The sequence below is a fragment of the Cornus florida genome, unplaced genomic scaffold (assembly GCF_030987335.1).
Source record: "Cornus florida cultivar Cherokee Brave unplaced genomic scaffold, ASM3098733v1 CherokeeBrave_3.0.0_Hap2_Chr05, whole genome shotgun sequence".
NCBI lineage: Eukaryota > Viridiplantae > Streptophyta > Magnoliopsida > Cornales > Cornaceae > Cornus > Cornus florida.
In genome coordinates, this window is record NW_026775575.1 from 14,240,109 (window position 1) to 14,260,647 (window position 20,539).

General features: G+C 37.4%; 1 protein-coding gene across 1 annotated transcript; it reads left to right on the forward strand.

The window, feature by feature from the left end:
* Positions 1-2,533: 2,533 nt before the first annotated feature.
* Positions 2,534-3,223, forward strand: LOC132309040 (uncharacterized). The gene has a single exon (XM_059807392.1). The coding sequence runs from the start codon at positions 2,534-2,536 to the stop codon at positions 3,221-3,223; it is 690 nt and encodes a 229-aa protein (XP_059663375.1).
* Positions 3,224-20,539: the final 17,316 nt, after the last annotated feature.

Sequence of the window (20,539 nt, forward strand, 5' to 3'; positions counted from 1 at the left end):
AGGTTCAATTAAGGCTGTTTAGTGCAATGCAGCAATCAAGGCACATGTATATACATGAAATAAAATTGAGAAAAGACCATAATACACATGTGAATACCTGTAGCTAAATTGGACTTGCCAAACCTCCACTATCACAGAATTTCAGCAAGATAAGTAAGCAAAGTGTAATGCACCATCTCAGATTAATGTCTAACATGAGTATCCATAAGAAACTGACAATACTACCCATGTACTTTATTTCAAACCACAATGCAAGTAGAGATCATTCTTGAAACAACAGGATAACAAGGTTTTTGACATTAAATAGGCAAACTTCCTTAAGACAGCTTAGAGCCAACAATTATATTTATTTTATTCAACAACTGGCAACTATCTTTTGATAGACGATTTTTTCTCTAGAAAAGACAAATTTTTCTCTAGGGTTTCGAAGGGTGGTGCATCATGGAGGAGGGGGTTCCCTCCTCTTCTTTGTCGGCGATCTCTCTGGGTCGGCCTCCTAACCTTAACCAACCATCTCTCTCTCTCTCTCCCTCTTCCTTCACTTTTTAATGTTACTTCTTCTTCTTCTTCCTCTTTCCCACCGCCATCTTCTTCATGGTGTAATATGTTCTCTAAAAACTTTTCCAAACCATTTACTAATCTTACATACCACAGTGACGTTCGTGGTAAAAAGGTATCCATCACAGAGTTGGATGTTGCAAAAGAGATACAGTATTGGAAAAACTCAGTGATAGGTTATGTAATGGGGAAATGACCTTATTATCATAGATTTAAGGGTTATATCGAGAAATGATGGGCAAAGAAAGTTACAGTATGTTACTTGAAAGAAAGTTTCTTCATTGTTAGGTTTGAATCGGAAGAAGAGGTCATACAGACTTTGTCTCGGATTTATACGTTTGAAGGCAAACCCATTATTATCATGCAATGGGACAAGAATGTTAATCTCTCTAAGGAAGTCTTGGACTCGGTTCTGTTTGGCTGCGATTATTTAATCTTCCAATTCATTGCCATGATGCTGAGTCTGTGTCCAAAGTTTGTTCTAACTTGTCAAAACCTACATATATGGTTGATCCAAAACTATACAGAGATAAGGGTGATTATGTTAGAGTTATGGTTGAAGTGGGGGTTAAAGAGGTGCTACTAGAATCTACTATAGTAGATATTCATGGATGTGATTGCTATGTTGATTTAGAATATGAATGGAAGCCCACATTATATGGTATTTGCAAGAAAGTTGATCATTTAGAAGATAGATGCTCTTCAAAAGTTTTGCATACAAAACCAAAGAAAGGGGTGGACAAGTGGGTAGTCACAAACAAAGGTAAGAATATTATGGTAGATGAGGTGTTTGATACTATGCTAGTTCAAGGTCCCGGCTCCAGCTATCTATGGGTAGGTTCAGGTTTCAAATGCTTTTGCAGTTCTAGAAGAGAATGAAGCTCCTGGCATTGCTAGTGAGGAAAATGTGGTGGAAGATGTTGATGATACAGTGGTGTTGAATTTGGAGGGGATTGCTAATGACATTAAACATGCCGACATTGAAGTTCAAGAGAATGACGCTATAATTATTAATGAGATTGTTACAGATATTGAGAACATAACACAGTTAGGAATGGATATATCTGATCCTAGGACTGAGTTAATCTCTACACATGATTCTTTAGGTTTAGTTGGTGGGGAAGATTCTAGTAATGAGACAACACTCGGTTTGGGACAGAAGGGAGGCCCAAAATCCGAGAAGAGACCAAAGAAGCCAGGGATTGCTACTTCAGCTAGGGTGACTAGAAGTCAAGTGGGGCTCATGCCTCAACCTTCTCATTCTCCTCAATGATTGGTGCATAGAATGTGAGAGGCTTAAACAAGCCTAGAAGACAAAGAGAAGTAAGGGGTTAGATACTAATTTATGCCTTTCAGTTTGTTTGTTTATTTGAAACTCAAGTTAAAGTAGATAAGTTTGATTTTATCTCCAATAGAATAAGGAATAGTTGGAGTTGGATTGGTAATTATGATAACCATGTGGGAGGAATGATATGGATAGGGTGGAATCTTATTGTTTTTACTATTACTGTCACATATAGTAAGGATCAATGTTTGCTTCTCAAAATTGTAGCAAATCACACAGGGAAAGAGTTTTATTGTACACCTGTTTATGTTGCCAATCAAAGGAAGGATAGATTAGAGTTGTGGAATCATATTAATTACTATACTTCTGTTGTGAATGGTACTTGGATTACTCTTGGGGATTGGAATGCAATCAGGTTCCATGGGGATAAAAAAGGTGGTGGGAGAGTGACTTAGAAAATACTGGATGAATTTAATATGTGTTTGCAGAATGCTAAAATGCTAGAACTATCTCCTATAAATGGAGAGTGGTCTTGGTGCAATAGACAGAAGTTGCGAAGAAAGATTCATATGAAATTAGATAGGGTATTCTTGAACCAAGTGCTGCTTCACCATGGCAAGGACCTCTGATCATTCTGGAGTTTTGGTGTAAGTTTCATGAAATTTTGCTTCGGGGCCAAAACCTTTTAAGATGCTGAAATTATGGTGCGTTAAGGATGCTATTTTACCTTTGATACAACAAGCATGGGATATTGAGGTAGAGGGAGCTCCAATAAATAGACTCTCGAATAAACTTAGGAATGTTAAGAAGGCCGTTAAGGAGTGGAATAAAAATGGTTTTGGAGATGTGGGAGATAAGGTTATTCAATCTACCCTGAGGTTAGAAACAGTCCACGATAGTCTTCGTAAGGATCCATCAGATATACTTCTTGATGAAGAGCAAACGGCCAGAGAGGAATATGAAGCTACTGTTGCTGATGAAGAAATTTTAGTGGCTCAGAAATCCAGATTAACATGGTTAAGGGAGAATGACAGGTGTACTGCTTATTTTCATCAGAAATTAAAGAAGCATAGAAATTTTAATGCAATTATCAAAATGGAGAATGATGAAGGGGAAATTTTAGTGGATCCAAAGGTTATTAGTGACTGGTTTGTGACTTATAACACTAAATTCTTCATAAGGAGTGCTTCTGAGGTTGTGTGTGATATATCCCCTAGATATACCTTAGATAATATTAAAATGGATTTGTTAGAAGGGTCAGTTACCTATGAAGAAGTTAAGGCTGTGGTAATGAACTTTGCTCCTGATAAAGCTCCTGGTCCTGATAGATTTCCTACTAGGTTTACCAAACCTTTTGGGCTGTTGTGGATAAAGAAGTGATGGCTGATGAGTACTGAATATATGCATATTCGAGCCCCTGAATACCTATATGTTAAGGCCTAAAGTGATACTTCTATCCGTAATTAGACTAATTTATGTTTAATGTGTGTTTGTAGGTACTTCTCCAAAAAAATAGTTAAAACTAGGACTTTGTGATGATATTGAAGCTTACAGAGTCATTGCCGGTCATTCAAAGCAAGTCGAGAGCTTAAATGGTGAATTTTGAAGAAATTCAAGTCTTAGAGCTCGAGCCCAAGTGTTGAGGCTCGAGCATCACAACAAAGAAGAGAAGAAAAGTCAACAAGGCCCAAATGCTCGAGCCTTGTACCTTGATGCTCGAGCCATACCATAAGGTGCTCGAGCCTTAACCGAGGGTGCTCGAGCCTTGACCCTCAAGCTCGAGCATGAGGCATCAAAAATTAATGAGTTGATTTTAATTGAAGGCTATGCTCCCAGGTCTCGTGTCTCACCTCCAGGATCAAGCACCATCTATTAAGGATCGAGCATTATCCACTGATGCTCAAGCCTTGAGCCCCAAATGCTCGAGCCTGGTACCTAGTGCTCGAGCCCTTGAAGCTTGGATCGAGCAATGTTAAAAGAGTTCAACCCCAAAAAATATTCTAAGTGTTGAAGAAAAAGACGCTTCGGAAAATAGTTGAAGAAAATTGGTTAAGTGTCAAAGTGAAGATCGAGCACCATTTATTGAAGCTCGAGCATCCATCCAGAGAAGCTCGAGCATTGTTCCTTATGCTCAAGCATGAACTCTAAAGCTCAAGCATCTGTTCCTGAAGCTCGAGCCTTCCATGATGTGTTAGATTAATATTACGGGATTGCTTTCTTTACCAGCTGTATCTCATCTCAGTTGGGCCAGAAGACCTAAAAACCCACCAAATATTTATTTTCTTCTATAAAAGAAGGCGTAAGCCTTGATAGAAGAGGTCTGCAATTTCAATCTCTTTTGACGGTATTATTCAGATGGCTGAAGGTGCGATGGCTTTTAGGGTTTCTACAACCTTAGAAGTGAAGATCATGAGAAGAGAAGTGCCGTCCGTGACGATGGATATGAGCTCAACACAGATGATATCCATCGTCGTCATGAGTAGCTAATTCCTTTCTTAGGGTACTGATGTAACCCAACCTACTATTATGGTTTGATTGTTTTAACTCTAGGTTTTATTTTAATATATGATTATTTTCTTAATTATATGACTTTGAGCACTTGAGACAACTCAAGTGGGTTTTATGCTTTAATAGATTATAAACTGTTATTCCCTTGTCTTAGTAGTAATAGTTTATTCTCTATTCTCAACCTATCTTATTGTGTGGTATTTGGTGGAGCAGGACACAAGAATAAAGGTCATATAATGGTACTTTCATGTTTTTACAAAAGAATGTTTTCATAATCTATGCTTAGGAAAGGTGGTTCATTCGCAAAGTAGTTAAAGTAGGTAGAGTAGGTAGACGAATAGTCCGCGCTAACCGTAGATAGGTTATAGTTAGCTAATCTTGCAAAACATCTTTCTTTAAAACCCGAATTGAACGAATGTTATTGAGTTCAATTCTTTTGAAAAGTATCATTGTTAAAGTCCTAGAGTTAGTATAATTAACCATAATATGATGGTTGTGGTGAAGTCAAAGCCCTAAGACTTTCTCTTCCTGATCATTTAAATTAGTTTAATTTGCTTTAGTTAGCTATTTTGCTATAATTTTAGTTTGTTAAATCGTGACAACCAACAAACTTTCTAACCAAGTTACCTGTAAACCATAAAACGAAATTAAAGACTAATGAAAATCTCATCTCTTTGTGGGTTTGACATCCTCTTTACATAGAACTATCCTACACGATATTGTTCTATTACGAGCAGGTATTTTATTATTGCGAGATACACGAACAATTTTCGGGGAGATTATTTTTGTTTAGTTTTTAATTAGTTATTTTGGTTTACTAGTCTTCGGACTTTCTGATATCTCATCTTAATTCTTTTTCTTTTTAAGTACAAATTAGAAGGGGCGACAAAGGCACTTAAGGGAGAAAAGCTTCAATTTATTAAACCTTTTGTGAGTTTTTACTATTTTTCTGTTACTTGAAATATTTTATTTTTGCTACTGTTAGGATTAGTGGAACCAATGCATGTTGACTCGCCAAAATAGGTCAAAACCTTTAGTGCATGATCCTGAAATAGAGAGAAATTTGAGTCAGTTAAGAAAACTTAAAAAACATTTGAATAATATTTATAATTCCTCTGGTAACATAGCTGAGCAACGTAATGCACTGGGTAATAATGTTCTTCCACTACAACCAAAATTGAGGGATCATTTCATTCCTACCACATATATTTCCCCTTCGTGCTTTATTTTTCTGGATGCTAATGCAACCCATTTTGAGATCAACCCTGCTATGATCCAAATGCTTCCTACCTTCCGTGGGTATACAACAGATGTAATGACCTTGACATTTTTTTTCCTTTCCTTTGTCTCGGATTTTCACGGATATTTTTTTTCCCTTTGATCTTTTCCTTTCTGAGCTCGGTTTCTCATCACTTAGTGTCATCTTGAGTGCTCTGGAATGATTTCTGAGATTCTTTCCTTTGGACTGAAACCTTCCTTTGAGGACCGTGTCATTTCCACATGTTCATTTTTTGACACTATTCACTTTACGTCCTGTTCCCTATTTTGTCTTTTCCCCGTTTGTCACTTTGTTGGTATAACCTCACTTTTTGTGTTTGGAGTTGGTTTTTGACTTCATATATCTTCATTCTAAGTGGTTTCCATGAAATACATATCTTTACTTTTGTAAAAAGGTACTCTGGTTGCTTCCGGTGTCCATAGGGGCATGGATGCACAGTTCTTCATAAACATTCTCTTTTCTTGTGGTGTTTTTCGTAAATATCTTTTGAAGATATTTTATTTCAGGGGTTTTTAAGAAAATATTTTTTGAAGATATTTTCGTTCTGGGCCAGTTGTGTAATTTTTACTTTTTGGAGGGGCCATTATGCAATTAATGAAAGTTATTGCTAAATGACTTGTTTTGAGCCTGGATCCTCGTACGGGATTTATTTTCACTTTTCGTCGAGTTGTGTACTTCTAGAATTTCCTTCTGGTTGTTTTTCTCCAGTTTCAGGGTTTCTGGCACCGGTTGCTGCTGAACTTGTTCGGGGCATATCTTTCTGCTCAGGTCTTAGTTTTTGATGCTGTTTCTTTCGTTGTTCATATTTTCTCATTTTGATTCTTTTTTGTTCACGGAGTTTTACCGTTTGAGCGCGTCTGCACAAATTTCACTTTTCCGGACCCGGTAGGGCCCATTCGGGGCACTTTTTGAGTTTTCTATAAATAGGGGGTCTTTAATTGAAAAATCAGATTTCACTGTCTCTCTCTCCTCTCTTGGCTGGATTCCATGGCAGCCATGGCTGTAACCTTCTCTCTTCTCTTTTGAGCTTCTTCTCCTTAGTGAAACACCGTAGTGCCTTAGTGTTTTATGTTTGCCTTGGCGAGGCCTTCAATTCCACCGACTGGAATCTTGTTTTAGCCATTTCTTAAGTTCAAGTTTGAAGTCAAGTTGTGATTTTGATGGGGCTTCCTTTGGGTTCTTGTTCACCGTGTTGTCCTCGACGAAACCTCGAAGTATCGTCGAATTCGGAGAGGTTTCATTTTCATCTCAAATTGAGGGAGGGGGTGTCTTAGGTTTATATTCATGTTGTATTGATGAATTTAGAAGCTTTTATAACTTGTATGCATGATTTGGTTTAAATCCTAGAATTTAATTTAATTATTTTCTGTGGTTAAGATTTAATTCTCAAGATGATGTATAACTTAGAATTAAATTGTGGCATGCTAGAAAGTTTGGCTTTGATATGTTAGATAACATATATTAAATTGGAATTATTTGAATAAGAATTGCAGTTTTTATTTAATAATTATCTTTGGTGAAAGTTTAATTCTCATGGACGTACCTTGCATGAAATTGTCTTGTAATATGCTTTTAAATTAAGTCTTGGCATGTTCTTTAACATACTTTAATTTCAGAGCATTTGGATTAATATGAAAAATCTAGAGATTTTAATTAAAAGAATTAATTAAAATCAATTTAAAGGTTCCATAGGCTTAATTGAGTTTTTAACTTGATATTTATGATGACTAGAAGTTGTTTACTAGCATATATTAAATTTGGACCATTTGAAGTTGCGTTAGAAGTTAGAGATTTAATTATCATGATTTAATTAAATTCTACTTTGTTGTTCCATTGGCCTAATTAAGATTTTTTAATGGATTTATAAGTTTTTGTTTTAAATGTTGAATTATATTGTTATAGCGTGTAACGAATCGCACACTGAAGATTCGACATGTGATGTTATTATAGCGTGTAACGAATCGCACTCTGAAGATTCGACATTGTCATCTTATAGTAGTTGTGGATTTAGAACATATATTGTGTGGTTACAACCTACTTGTGCATGAGATGTATTTTCGTGCTTTATATATTTCGTATATAAGTTGTTAACTTATTTATTTTGGAGTCACTTAGGACATTGTTATAGAGACATGGCTAGAATTTGGCTTTAGTGCAGGAGGTATGAGTTCTCCCCATTTATAGTGCGCACTTAGGGTGGTATTCCCAGCGGGTTAATGCCCGGAATAACCGTAGGTCTTGGCATTATCCCAGACATGATGTACAAGTCTCCTATTCCTTGATTTCGCATTCAATTCCAAGTTGACAACCAATGTTTAATTGTGACTTGTGGTTTTGGTTATTGGCGATTTAATGTTGTTAAGTACATTCTACATTATGATTTTATTTAAATCATCGCAGGTTTAAATGTTGTTAAGTACGCTTATGCTTAATGATTTTTAATGAGGTATTGTGAACTTTGATGTTGTTAAGTACATCTATGCTATATGTTCAAATGTAATTTAGGAATGATCCTATGGATTCATTTGGGACATAGACATTAGGTGGCATGATCCACTTTAGTTGTTTCGTTTTCTAGATTTCAAGTTGATAACTTTGAGAATCTATATCTTGTTGCCTAGTATAACACGTTCCTATGTTTTTTGGAATTGCATGAATGATGTGATTTATGCTAGAAATGTTCTAAGGTAGCTTAGGATGCTCCCTGGGTCTCACTTTGACATAGACGTTAGGTGGCATGAGCTTCTATAACATGTTTCACCTTAAGGTGATAAAATTGTAAAACGCTAGGTCGATGCATGCTCATTTCCTACGAGTAGTTTTATGTTACTCACCCACGTAGTAAGGACATTTTTCAGGTACAGGAATCAAAGTTGAGATTCTCATTACGCTTAGATGGTTTGTGGACTTGAAGATTTCCATTTTTTTTTGTGAAGGTTGGCTCGAAATGTCATTTGTAACCTTATTTGTCAAATGTGTATATTTTATTCTAAACTTGTAATGTGTGCCTAAGCACATTTTTTGCTTCTCATTTTATGTATATGATATGAGGCTAAGGGCCAAACTTCATTTGAAATCCATGTTTATTCATAAATGATGTATGTTGCCTTTAATGAGATTATATGAAAAAGCATGCGTTTAGTATGTTATTTTGCACCAGAGTGTGCATTATGTATGAAATTCATCTTGTAGTACTCTTTTGATGTGTATGAGGTGTGGCCAAGGGCCAAACACCATTTCATTTTCATTTATAGGCTATGGTGTCGTATTTAATCTTTTTAGGCAATTTTTATGAAAATTGAGGTTTGAAAGGTTATATTTTGCATTGGGGATATTTTGAGGCCGTGGGCTATTGTAGCGCATCTAAAATGTCATTTTACGTATGCGTGCATGTTCATATTTCATAAAACTCTCAAGTAGCAACTTTTGACCTATTTTTGGAATGATTTATGGATTTTTATGAAAAACTCATGCATGGGAGCATGGTTTATGATTCTTTTTGGTTTAACATGTTATAAATTCTTAATTATGGCTTTGGCACATTTTAAAACATGTTTGAGTCAAATGGAATGCATGCATTGCATTAAGGTTGTGCTGAGTGCATTTTTCATACTCTGCAACAGCTTTTAAATTGCAGCAACAGAGGCGTCGGTCGGCTGACGAGCATCGTCAGTCGGCTGACACATGCTCGAGGAGCCATTCCAATAGCCTTTTAAGGAATTTCATCATTTCGGCCGACCGATGGTTGGGGTTCGGTCGACCGATCCTCCTTAGAAACATTTTCTTCTCAGTTCTCTCGGACAGTTTTGTTACATTGACTTCAGGGGGTCATAACTCTTTTATTTCTAATCCAAATTGGGTTGTTCTTGAGTCTAAATTCAAGAGCTTGAAGTTAGCTTTCCAATAGTACCAACCATTCATCAAAACTCTATCTGTGGTATGAGTTATTTCTGTTTTAGTAAGATAGGTTCGTGGTAATCCCTAAACGGAGAAGGCCACTTTGTTTTAATTTTATATCTTTTCCATTCGGACTCAGAATTAGGTGATTCTTGAGTCAACTTTGTCCATTTTTTGTTGTCTTTCCAATGGTGTGCACGGTGACACCCATTGCAGTGTGAAATGACCATTTTGCCCTTGGTTCATTTCTTTTTGGGGTTAGCATTCTTGCTTCATTGCTTGGCTCATTTGAGAGTTTCATAGCTTCATGGGGATTCATTTTGGTGCCTTAAGGATGACGTACATCTCTAGAGGTCACCTTTTATCTTTCGCTTCCGCATTTTGGATCCGTTAGCAGGTCATTCTTTCGGTTCATCACTGACACACCGGGTTGAAGAACTTGGGCCGTCACAACAGAGGATCCTTATAAGCACTTTGATGTGTTTTTGGAATTGTACTCAACTACCAAGTTGACCACTTTAACCAATGATTCAATCAGAATGCGTCTTTTCCAATTCTCTCTTAAAGACAAAGCAAGAACTTGGTTGCAGTCCCTTCCAACAAATTCCATATCTACATGGGATATGTTACAATATGAGTTCTTGAAGAAATACTACACTGTGGGTAAAACCACACAAATGAGAAGAGAAATCATAGTATTTTCCTAAATCCTAGGAGAACAACTCTATAATGTATAGGAAAGGTATAATGATCTTTTAAGAAAGTGTCCACACCATGATATCGCTCAATGGTACTTAATACAAATCTTCTATAATAGTCTTATAGATTTTTATAGAAATATGGTTAATGCTTCCAGTAATGGAGCTTTTCTGCGTAAGAGTCCGGCTGATGCTTGGGAACTGTTTGAGGCCCTAAGTGAAAACTTAGTGTAACATGCTTCTTCCTCTAGGTCTAGGTCTTCACCTGGAATGTATAAGGTTGAAAAACTTTATGAGGTAGATAAATCTAGTGAGTTAGCCACCCAAATAGAAGCCTAACACCGTAGGTTCGATCAAATTTTATCATCTGGCTTTGCTCCTGTTGCTAATCCACAAACTGCCTTGCCAAAGGAAGTTTGTTCAATCTATGTTAATCCTAACCATTTTGCTGACGCTTGCCCTATGTTGGGATAATCATTTGGGATCCCACAGGAGTAAGTGAATGCTGCATTCTCTAGGCCAGCTTATAATCCATATTCTTCTACATATAATCTGGGCTGGAAAGATCATCCCAATCTGTCATGGCGTAATCAGAATCAAAGAAACATTGTTTCCCAATCTCAGGGGCAGTATCAAAATTCATCTAATCCTATCCCACAAAATAATTCTTTCAACCAATCTGGTATTTATCGTCCACCTCAGTTTAGGAATCACCCCACTCAAGCTTCTAATCTTCCTCATCCTCCTAAAAATTCTACTTTTGAGGAACAAGTACTCAATGCTCTTGTTGATCTTAAAGCTAATACCCAACTTCTTAATTCTCATTCTCAAGCCATAGCAAAGCTAGAGGCACAAGTTAGGCAAATAGCGAGTACTCTATCTCGAAGAGAGGATGGAAAGTTGCCTAGTCAGCCAATAGCTAACCCGAAAGGGCAGACTTACATGATTGATGAAACCAATTCCTCAGGTATTCATCATGAGCAAGTTCAGGCTATCTGATGAGCGCTGAAAAGTGCGCATTTAAACCCCTTAAGCTCAAGTATTCTAGGATCTTTATCTATCTTACTTTCCCGTTTTAGACTAATTTCATGTTATCGCCCTTTTTAGGTGCTTATCCCCAAAATAAGTCAATTCAGCCGAATTAGAGCATAAAAAAAGCCATTTTAAGCTAAATGGAAGAATGGAGCAAAGTAGAAGCAAAGTGGTGGAAATCAGCAATCTTCGATCGATCAGGAATATTTTCATTGATCTCATATTGATCGATCTCACTTCACCAAGATAGATCAGACCCCTTGTCCTTATCATCAAAGAATTTTCATCTGCGATAGATCCAACTTTCTTCAGATCGATCGAACTTCCTTGATCTTATCCCCACCTACCACTTTTATCTTTTTCCCAAACTATCCCAAAAATATCTCAGATTTGTCTTATTCCAAAAAGGCACCGCCAAGGATTGATCAATCTGGCCTAACTGCGATGGATCTGGCCACAGTTCGATCGATCTCATCTAAACTCAATCGATCGAACCTCCTTAAGTCCGAATTAAAACAAAGTCCAGCTCATTAAAAGATGGCTCGTTGTGTAATCATTGAAGGGACCCTAATGCACGAGTCCAGACCATTGGGTGTGACACTTGAGCTACTTATAAAAGGGTTTTGAGCCATTTTTACATGGAAGGATCATAAGATTCATTCACATAGAAACTTAGAGACTAAGAAAAGAGAAGAGGAGAGGCTAGAGACTAGAGACACATCATTTTGGGAGTTCTTCTATTCTTCTAGGGTTTTCATCAAGAAGAAGAACATCTCTACCATGAAGATGGCCCTTGAGAGTTGGATGACTACATCAATGAGTGGCTAAACATCTTCTTGGGGCTAAAGTTAGCCCTATGCATGTCTTCTAGACCTTAATGCTTTGTATTTTAATGGGATTTGTGTTGTAATGTTGTTTTGACACTTGATTTATATATGAATCTTGTTTTAACAATGATTTGCATTGATTAATACTTCCACTTGATCATTTCATTTTATCCATATGTCTATGTATGCTAGAGTAGATGTTCATGTGTTTATCTTTTCATTTTTGTGATATTGATGCATGTCTATGTGTATTGATGCTATGAATCTAGAGATTGTCAAGGCATAGTGCTTAAATAGAATACTCTTGTGGTTTGTTTGATGGTTCATACTCATTTCTGGATGGATTGTGCCTCTACCTTAGTTTAATTAGTTTAATTTTCATGTCCTTAGCTTAGAAGTAGTGTAGTTGCTTTACTTTCTTAGATGTGAGGACAATCTATGCATTTTATTTGATGTTCCATACTTATGAATGCAAGTAGTATAATTATCTAACTTGTTAGTGTGTTGATTGTGAGCTTAAATGAATGATTAATGGCTTAGTTTAATATATTATACTATTCACTAGGTTGTCTAGACAATGCATACTTAATTAGTCAATCCATGATTGTTGATTCAATTAATCACACCTCTTTGAATTGCAACATATGTTTCCCCTCATTTATTATGCATTGAATGTCTAGAATGGTGATGTTTAGTGGTGACCTCTAGATCCCAAGACCTCTTTCTGTTGTTCTCTACCCATTTATTTACTTTAGTTGCTTAGTATTGAATTTATTTACGTCATAGTTTAATTAACCAACAAACAATCTTTTGATCATTCGACCCACTAATCTGATCTTGTTTCCATATTAACATAGCCCTCAATCCCTTGGGACGATCCTTACTCACCCTAGCTAAATTAGTAGTTAGAGGTAGTTGTGGCTCTTTATATATTTAAGCTTGGCCACACTTTTATTGCAATTTTGGGTGTTACGACATGACACGTACCAAGTTTTGGCACCGTTGCCGGGGATTGAATTGGCAACGCCGTGTTTTGGAAAGAATTAGGAATTAGTACTCTTTTGATCGTGTTTCTACTTTATTTTCTTTTTAGTTACTTATTGTGTTTGTTCTTATTTGGCTAGGCGAATTAAGTAAGGAAATTGAGCAAAGGAGAATTGAAAGCAAGGAGCTAAGCTAAGCACAAAAGGGGCTAAAATATAAAAATTGCAAAGCTAAGCGGAAAATTGAAAAATGAATTGAAGTTGCTTAAGGACCCTTTGTAAGATCTTTCTAACTCAATCTCTAGTTAAATCATCGGCCCGCGTGGTGGCAAGTTCTTACATTCTTAGATAAATCGTGAGCCTGCATGGAGGCAATTTACTTTTCTTTACATATTGTTCAAGCATGGGAGTATGGGATCATCGTATGTGGAGATTTGTTGATTGATTTGTTGTGGGGGCGAAGTGATTGCTAATTACTTGTTATTTGTTTTGCTAGTGCATGCATGGTCGTAGGTCATTAAATCTTACTCTTGCCCCTCTTAATTTGCATCTTGAATCGGTTGTTCATAATCCTAGGGGTAGAGGTAGTTCTAATCACTCTATTTCATCAATGGAGGAGCAACATGATGACTATGTGGAGGACCTTGGTCACATAGACCAACAAGGCATCCTCCACCCTAATGTGTATCATGACAACATCCAAGTACCATTAGGCATGCCTAGACTATTCATCCCACCATAACAACAAGGCCAAATTCCATTGGGAATGCCTCGGCCAATTTTTACTCCACAACCTCCCATGGTTCAAGTTAATCACGGTGCTCATTTAGCACCACTGGTTGGGAATCCTCCCATTGCCTTGCATGATCCCAAATGAATATAATGCACCAACATGCATTCAATTGCCCCCATTTAGAGCACATCACTATGAGATTAAACCATAAACCATTCAAATGCTTCCTAACTATCATGGACTTCCAAGTGAAGAACCCTATAAGCATTTGGATGAGTTTCTTGAAGTGTGTTCCACCGTGAAATACATGGACATGCCAGAAGAAGTGTTAAGACTCAAACTTTTTCCATTTACCCTTAAAGACAAAGCAAAATATTGGTTCAACAATCTTAGGCCTTTTTCGATAACTTCTTGGGCAGAAATGCAACAAGAGTTCTTGAAGAAGTACTATCCGGTATCAAAGACCAATGATATGAGAACTTCCATTCGTGAATTTTCTCAAGGGGAAGGGAAAATGTTTTATGAGGCATGGGAAAGGTTTAATGACTTGCTTAGGAAGTGACCACATCATGACATACCTAAGTAGCAACTAGTTCAATATTTCTTTGAAAGTTTACCAGATAATCACAAGGGTATGGGTGATGCATCTATGGGTGGTTTTTATCTTGACAAACAGGAAAATGACGTTTGGCAATTATATGAAAGCATTAGTGAGAATTCAATGCATAGATCTTTATCTTCTAAAAATGGTAGAATTCTAAGTGAAAGGAAGAATGTCGGCTTATATCAAGTTGACAATTCAAATGACATAGCCGCCGAGGTGAAATCTTTAATTCAAAGGTTTGATCAATTTTTGGTCAACCATAATTCGGCAAATCAAATATCTTCCTCCCCTAATCTTGTTTATCATCATGCATCAAATAAATCTTGTATGACTTGTTCTAGTGTCTTACATACTACTTTTAATTGTCCCCATGGACATGTGCAAAGTGAGCATCATGAACAAGTTAATGCTGCATTTGTCAACCAAAGGAATTATCCCTATGGCTGACACTACAATCCAGGATGGAGGAACCATCTAAACTTCTCTTGGAAAAGCCGAGGGGAAGGCTCAAACCCTCCCCAAGGTGGTTTTCAAGGAAAGTATGTTCCGCCTCCAATGCAAAGCCAAGGTTCCCAAGGTTATAGGTCTTAGTTTCAATCATTACATGGAAACTAATTTTCTAACTCTCATTTTTCTAATCAATCATCGTATTCTCAAGGAAATTATAGAAGTCTTACTTTTGAGGAGAAAGTGTTGACCGCTCTAGGCACTCTAGAGGCGAACACTAAATTGCTTCATTCTCATTCTCAATCCATTGCTAAGCTAGAAACCCAAGTCGGGCAATTAACTAGTACTTTGAATACTAGAGAGAAAGGGAAGATGCCTTTGAATGATGCACCATCAAAGCAACAATGTGTTGTGGAGACTCATTCCTCATCAGAAGGTCACACAATTGAACATGTTAATGCGGTGACAAACTTGAGAAGTAGGAAGGTTATTGATAATCAAGTATGTATTTCCAATGAAGAGAGTGAACCGGTGCAACCAAAAGTTGACACCCGTCCCGTTCCACATTTTATTCCTCTTTCATTGCATGTGCATGATCATCTTATTGAGAAAGTTGTGAAAAATGATTTGAAAGATGAATTGAAGAATGATTTGAAGAATTCTTGTGTTAAAAATGCTTCAAAGAAAGATTTTGAAAAAGATTTTGAGCCAAGAGCTCCATTTCCGGATGCTTTGACATGATCCATTTCTTTTGAAAAACAAAAGACAAAGACCAATGAAATTATTGATGTGTTTAGGTAAGTGAAGATTAATCTTCCACTTTTTGATGCAATTAAGCAAATTCTGGCTTATGCCAAGTTCTTAAAAGATCTTTGCACCCAAAAGAGGAAGAACAAGAGCCAAGCACCAAAGAAAGTGGTCTTGACCGAGCAAGTAAGCTCTATCTTGCAACACAACACTCTCCCAAAGTTTAAGGACCCTGGTTCACCTACTACTTCTTGCATCATTGGTGACCATGTCATTAATCGGTCTTCTAGACTTAGGAGCAAGTGTTAATCTTCTTCTATACTCGGTATATGTTAAATTGGGCTTATGAGACTTAAAACCGACGTCGGTGGTTTTACAACTTGCCGACTGATCATCAAAAAGCCCCAAAGTATCATTGAGGATGTTTTGGTTAAGATTGATAAGTTCTTCTTCCCCGTTGATTTCGTTGTCATTGACACGGAACCGGTCCCAAATCCTAAGAATCAAATTCCCGTTATCCTTGGCTGTCCTTTCTTGGCAACCACAAATGCCAACATAAATTGTAGGACGGGGATAATAAAAATCTCATTTGGCCATATGAAAGTGAAGTTGAATATTTTTAATCCAACCCCGAATTCAATGGATAAGCATGAAGAAGTGTGTGTTGTGGAGAAGTGTGTTGACAATGAATGTGACAAAGTTGAGTCGTTGCTTGAAGGTTAAATTTCCAAAAGTTCATCTTCCAATAGGATTTCTAAAAATGTTGTTTCAAAAACAATGTTTGAAAGGGCATGGAAGCCCAAGAGTTGCTTTGATGAAAGACTATCAATTATTTTTGATCCAAATCCAACAAGTTCTATAGAGAACCATTTGTTCGGTGGGAGCCAAAATATTATTCACCCTGTCAAAGAGGAGATGCATAGCAAGATATTTAATCCAGGCTAAAAGAGCCCAACGTCTTGCTAGAGACGTTAAAGACTAGTGCTTCATAAGGTTTATAACCCTATTCCTCCCTCATTTCTATTTTAACTTTCATTTCTTGTGTCGTCTAAATATATTCTGGGTTTATACACATGGCTAGGAATTATGATTGAGAATGCATGCACTTTCATTCTGAAAATAGGCATTTTGTGCTTGTTCGATCAATCTTAAAAGAGGGTCGATCGATCGAACATCCATCCCTGCATCCAATCATCTCTCTGTTCCATCGTGCAAAGATTTCCTGCATAAATCAGCTCTCTATGTATCGTGCGAAGTTATTTTTGATCGATCTGAAATTCCAAGATCGATCTAACTTCTTCTTGGATCGATCTTCAGTTCCAACACTAAGAAAAATTTTTGAACCTATGAAAATCAGCTCTCTATGCATCGTTCGAACTTATCTGTAGGTTTTCACCTATTCGATCGATCTGAGTTCATTCTAGATTGATCTTGTTTTGATCGATCTGTGTCGCTTGTTCATTATTGACTTTGACTGCATTTTGATTTTTAAATTTCAAAATTAAAAATCTATTTTCAGAAATACAAAAAAATATTTTTAATGTTTATTTTATTTTCAAAAATTCCAAAAAAGATTTTTTATTTTTATTTTATTTTAAAATTTTCAAAATTCAAAAATATTTTTCTTTTATTTTATTGTATTTTATTTTATTTCCAAAAATTCAAAAATAATTTTAATTTTAATTTTCAAAAACTCAAAATTTTTCAAAAAATACTTTGTCGGTTTGTGGGATTCGATCGATCTCATCTCTTTCAGATCGATCTTTGTTTGATCAATCGGATTTCTTAGTGATCAATCAAACATGTCGGAGGCAGTTTTTAAAAATAGAAGCCAAGGGTCATTTGGATCGATTCAAAGATCGATCCAAGACCCTAGCTCTCTCCATTCGCTGTTCATCGTCTTTTCCACCTCCGGCATCAGTAAGCTTCGAATCATCATCTCTCATCTCGATCTCGTCATCTCTCCTTCGTCTCCATGTCTCTCCACTCGGATTAGGTAAGTTTTGAGTTGTATTTTTAATTTTGAGCTTTAATCTTGATGATTACATGTTCACCACGTTAGATTTGAGCTTCCATGATTAGATTTCTTGCCATATATGAAGTTTCCAAGCATGTATATATATGTGTACATATATGTATATATTTCTATATAATTTTGATTTTGATTTTGATTTTGGGGGTCACGTGCCAAGATAAGTGATCATTTTTGATTTGTTGAAGTGTTGAGGGACCCACAAGCTTGCTTGCGTGCCCCCCGTGTTGTCCACGTCACAGATTTGTGACTTTTCGTATTTTTTGCATAGTTTGATCGATTATGTTCTTCTCTGATCGATCAGAGAAAGATCAATCTCACCATGTTTAGATGGATCCAACTTGGATCGATCTCATCTTTTTCCTGATCGATCGAACATCACAGTTTTGCATATCCACTTCACATGCCATCTTTTGTGTTCCATGCTATCTTATATTTGCTCAATGCCTGTGTTTTCCACATTGGGTGCATTTTATTCTATCATATTTAGCATGTTTCACTTATTTACTGTCCATGCCTGGTTGCATTACAACTTGTATAGATTCATGTCAATTATTCTGAGTTGTTTATCTTACTTGACATACATGTTTCTATATATTGTACTTCAATTCTTTATTCCTGTACTAACTTCTTTTGCAAGTTTTCTTTTTCTTTTGTAGACCATGGCTCGAGTAAAGACTGTCGCCCGTAGGCAGTACGAGCGCAGAGTGAGACGGTGGATAGAGGAGCCCGCAGAGCCTTCCCATGCTCAGGACCCAGCTTCAGAGCCAGCTACAGCTTAGTCCTCATCAGCCGATACCATATTACAGTCTTCTGCTTCCACATCATCTTCTTCTGATGAGGCTGAGCATGTACCACCTCCTTCACCACCACCAGCACCGCTAGGTCAGATTTGAGACAGGCCTAGTAGGAGATATACAAGCCTTCAGGTGGCGTATGAGTCGGTCTTTGACATGCCTTCTTTTCCCGGTCAGTTCTGACCTCGGCGGCATTTGATGATATTGACCGGCGGGGTATATCATCCATTTTTGCTCCAGTCACTTATCCAGTTTACCCAAGGCTCGTCTGGTTGTTCTTCTAGAACCTCCGGCCAGCCCCGAGTAACCTATCAGAGTTGCGGACTACTATAGATGGCCATCTCATCTGCATCACTGTTGAGTCATTGACCACTTCTTCTCGATGCCCGCATATCTGCCCTCCCGGCCTTTACTATCCTAGTATTAGGCAGCCATCTAATGCAGACATGGCCGTTGTACTGACTGGCCACTATAGTGATGGTGAGACATTCGCCACGAGGACTTATTTGCCTGACGATCTTTGGTTCTTTGATTCGGTCTTGTACCGAAATGCATTTATGGTGGGCAATAAGATCCAGTGGCGCTCAGATTTTCTGACTGCTCTTTATACCTTCTATACTGGGCATTGGTTCTCTATTCCTACACTCATCTAGAGTGTTATAATAAGGCTATAAGCGAGCTACATCAGCAAGGCCAAGCCAAAGTAAGTTATTTTTCTCCCTTTCGGACACCTTATTACATAGATCCTCTGGGACTAACATTATCCCTTTCACCCGGAGGAGCATACTGAGTCAGGGGCTTGCCACTGCGGTAAGAAGGATTAGAATAAGAGCTATAATGCTCTTATCAGGAGCTTAGAGCAGGAGGCTATTTTGGCAGCTGAGGAGACTGTAGAAGAGGAGGCAGCAGCAGTAGCAGAGCATGATCCAGCAGACCCACTGGCAGCTGCGGACGCACACATGGACATAGATTTAGAGCGAGAGCCTCTAGCAGAATCACCACATCACTCTCTGGCAGGGTCGTCATTGCGTTCTTATGAGTAGGGTCAGGATATACCTCTAGTTCATGATCCAGTTATCCCTGACACTCCAGTTTTGGCACCTGGCCTAGGAGAGCATATACAGACCTTGGAGGACGCGGTTGTCTCTTTTTGGTTGGATGTCGCCTCTCTCAGCACTGACATGACTACTCTTCGCTCAGATGTTATGGTTACGCTGTAGGATTTATCCAGAGATATTCGGGGATCAAGCCCCGCTCGCTCGACCTCCTCTGCCTGATCTCTATATCTCTACCCTCATTTATATATCTGTGATACATTATTTTTATTTTGATACTGCTATTTTTGTGACCAGTCTGTTGGACCTGATACTGTGATGTACTATACATTATTCTTCTCTTTCTATGCATGCTATGCTTGGATGTCAGATTCTTATTTTAATACATCTATCTATTCTTGATTCCATTATCAGGTGCATTCCAGTGACTTTAGTGAGAGAGTGTTACCCAAAATTTTTCAAGACCATCCTTTTTCCTCCCTCCTTAGTTCATTTATTATCCCATTTACACTTGCATGTACACTGTGCACTGTTATTATCCATTTTGTTATTGATGAGATTTCATCCCAGTGCCATCTTTTTAGGACCACAGTCAATTCCAAGTTTGGGGGGGTTATATCACCCACTTTAGATATTTGTGTCCCAGCCATTCTTTACCTTAGCTGCACTGGCATACTTTTTCCTTTATTCTCTTTGCACATTGAGGATACTGTGTCGTTTAAGTTTGGGGGTAATGGGTGTTATTTGTAGTGTTTGCTTTTAATTCAAATTTTGAGCATGACTTGTGTATTTGAGGGATTTTCTATGATTGGTCCATGATTAGCTACGATTTTGATCTTTGGAGGACTATATTGCTTAAAATTTAAAAATTACTTGACTTAAGAGTCCAATATTCCTTGTATGCCTTGTAGATGCCGTTTAGGAGTAATTTTTTTGAAAAATTGATATCTTGCTTGCACTTGTGGTCCACATCATCCTGATTTTGTGATTGTTTTAAGATTCACTTTAGGATTCTACACTAGCACAGGCGCATACTAGCATTCATTATTGGGGTACA

What these genes read in the sequence shown, in the direction of transcription:
- LOC132309040 (XM_059807392.1), top strand. Translation starts at nt 2,534, where the DNA reads ATGCTGAAATTATGGTGCGTTAAGGATGCTATTTTACCTTTGATACAA.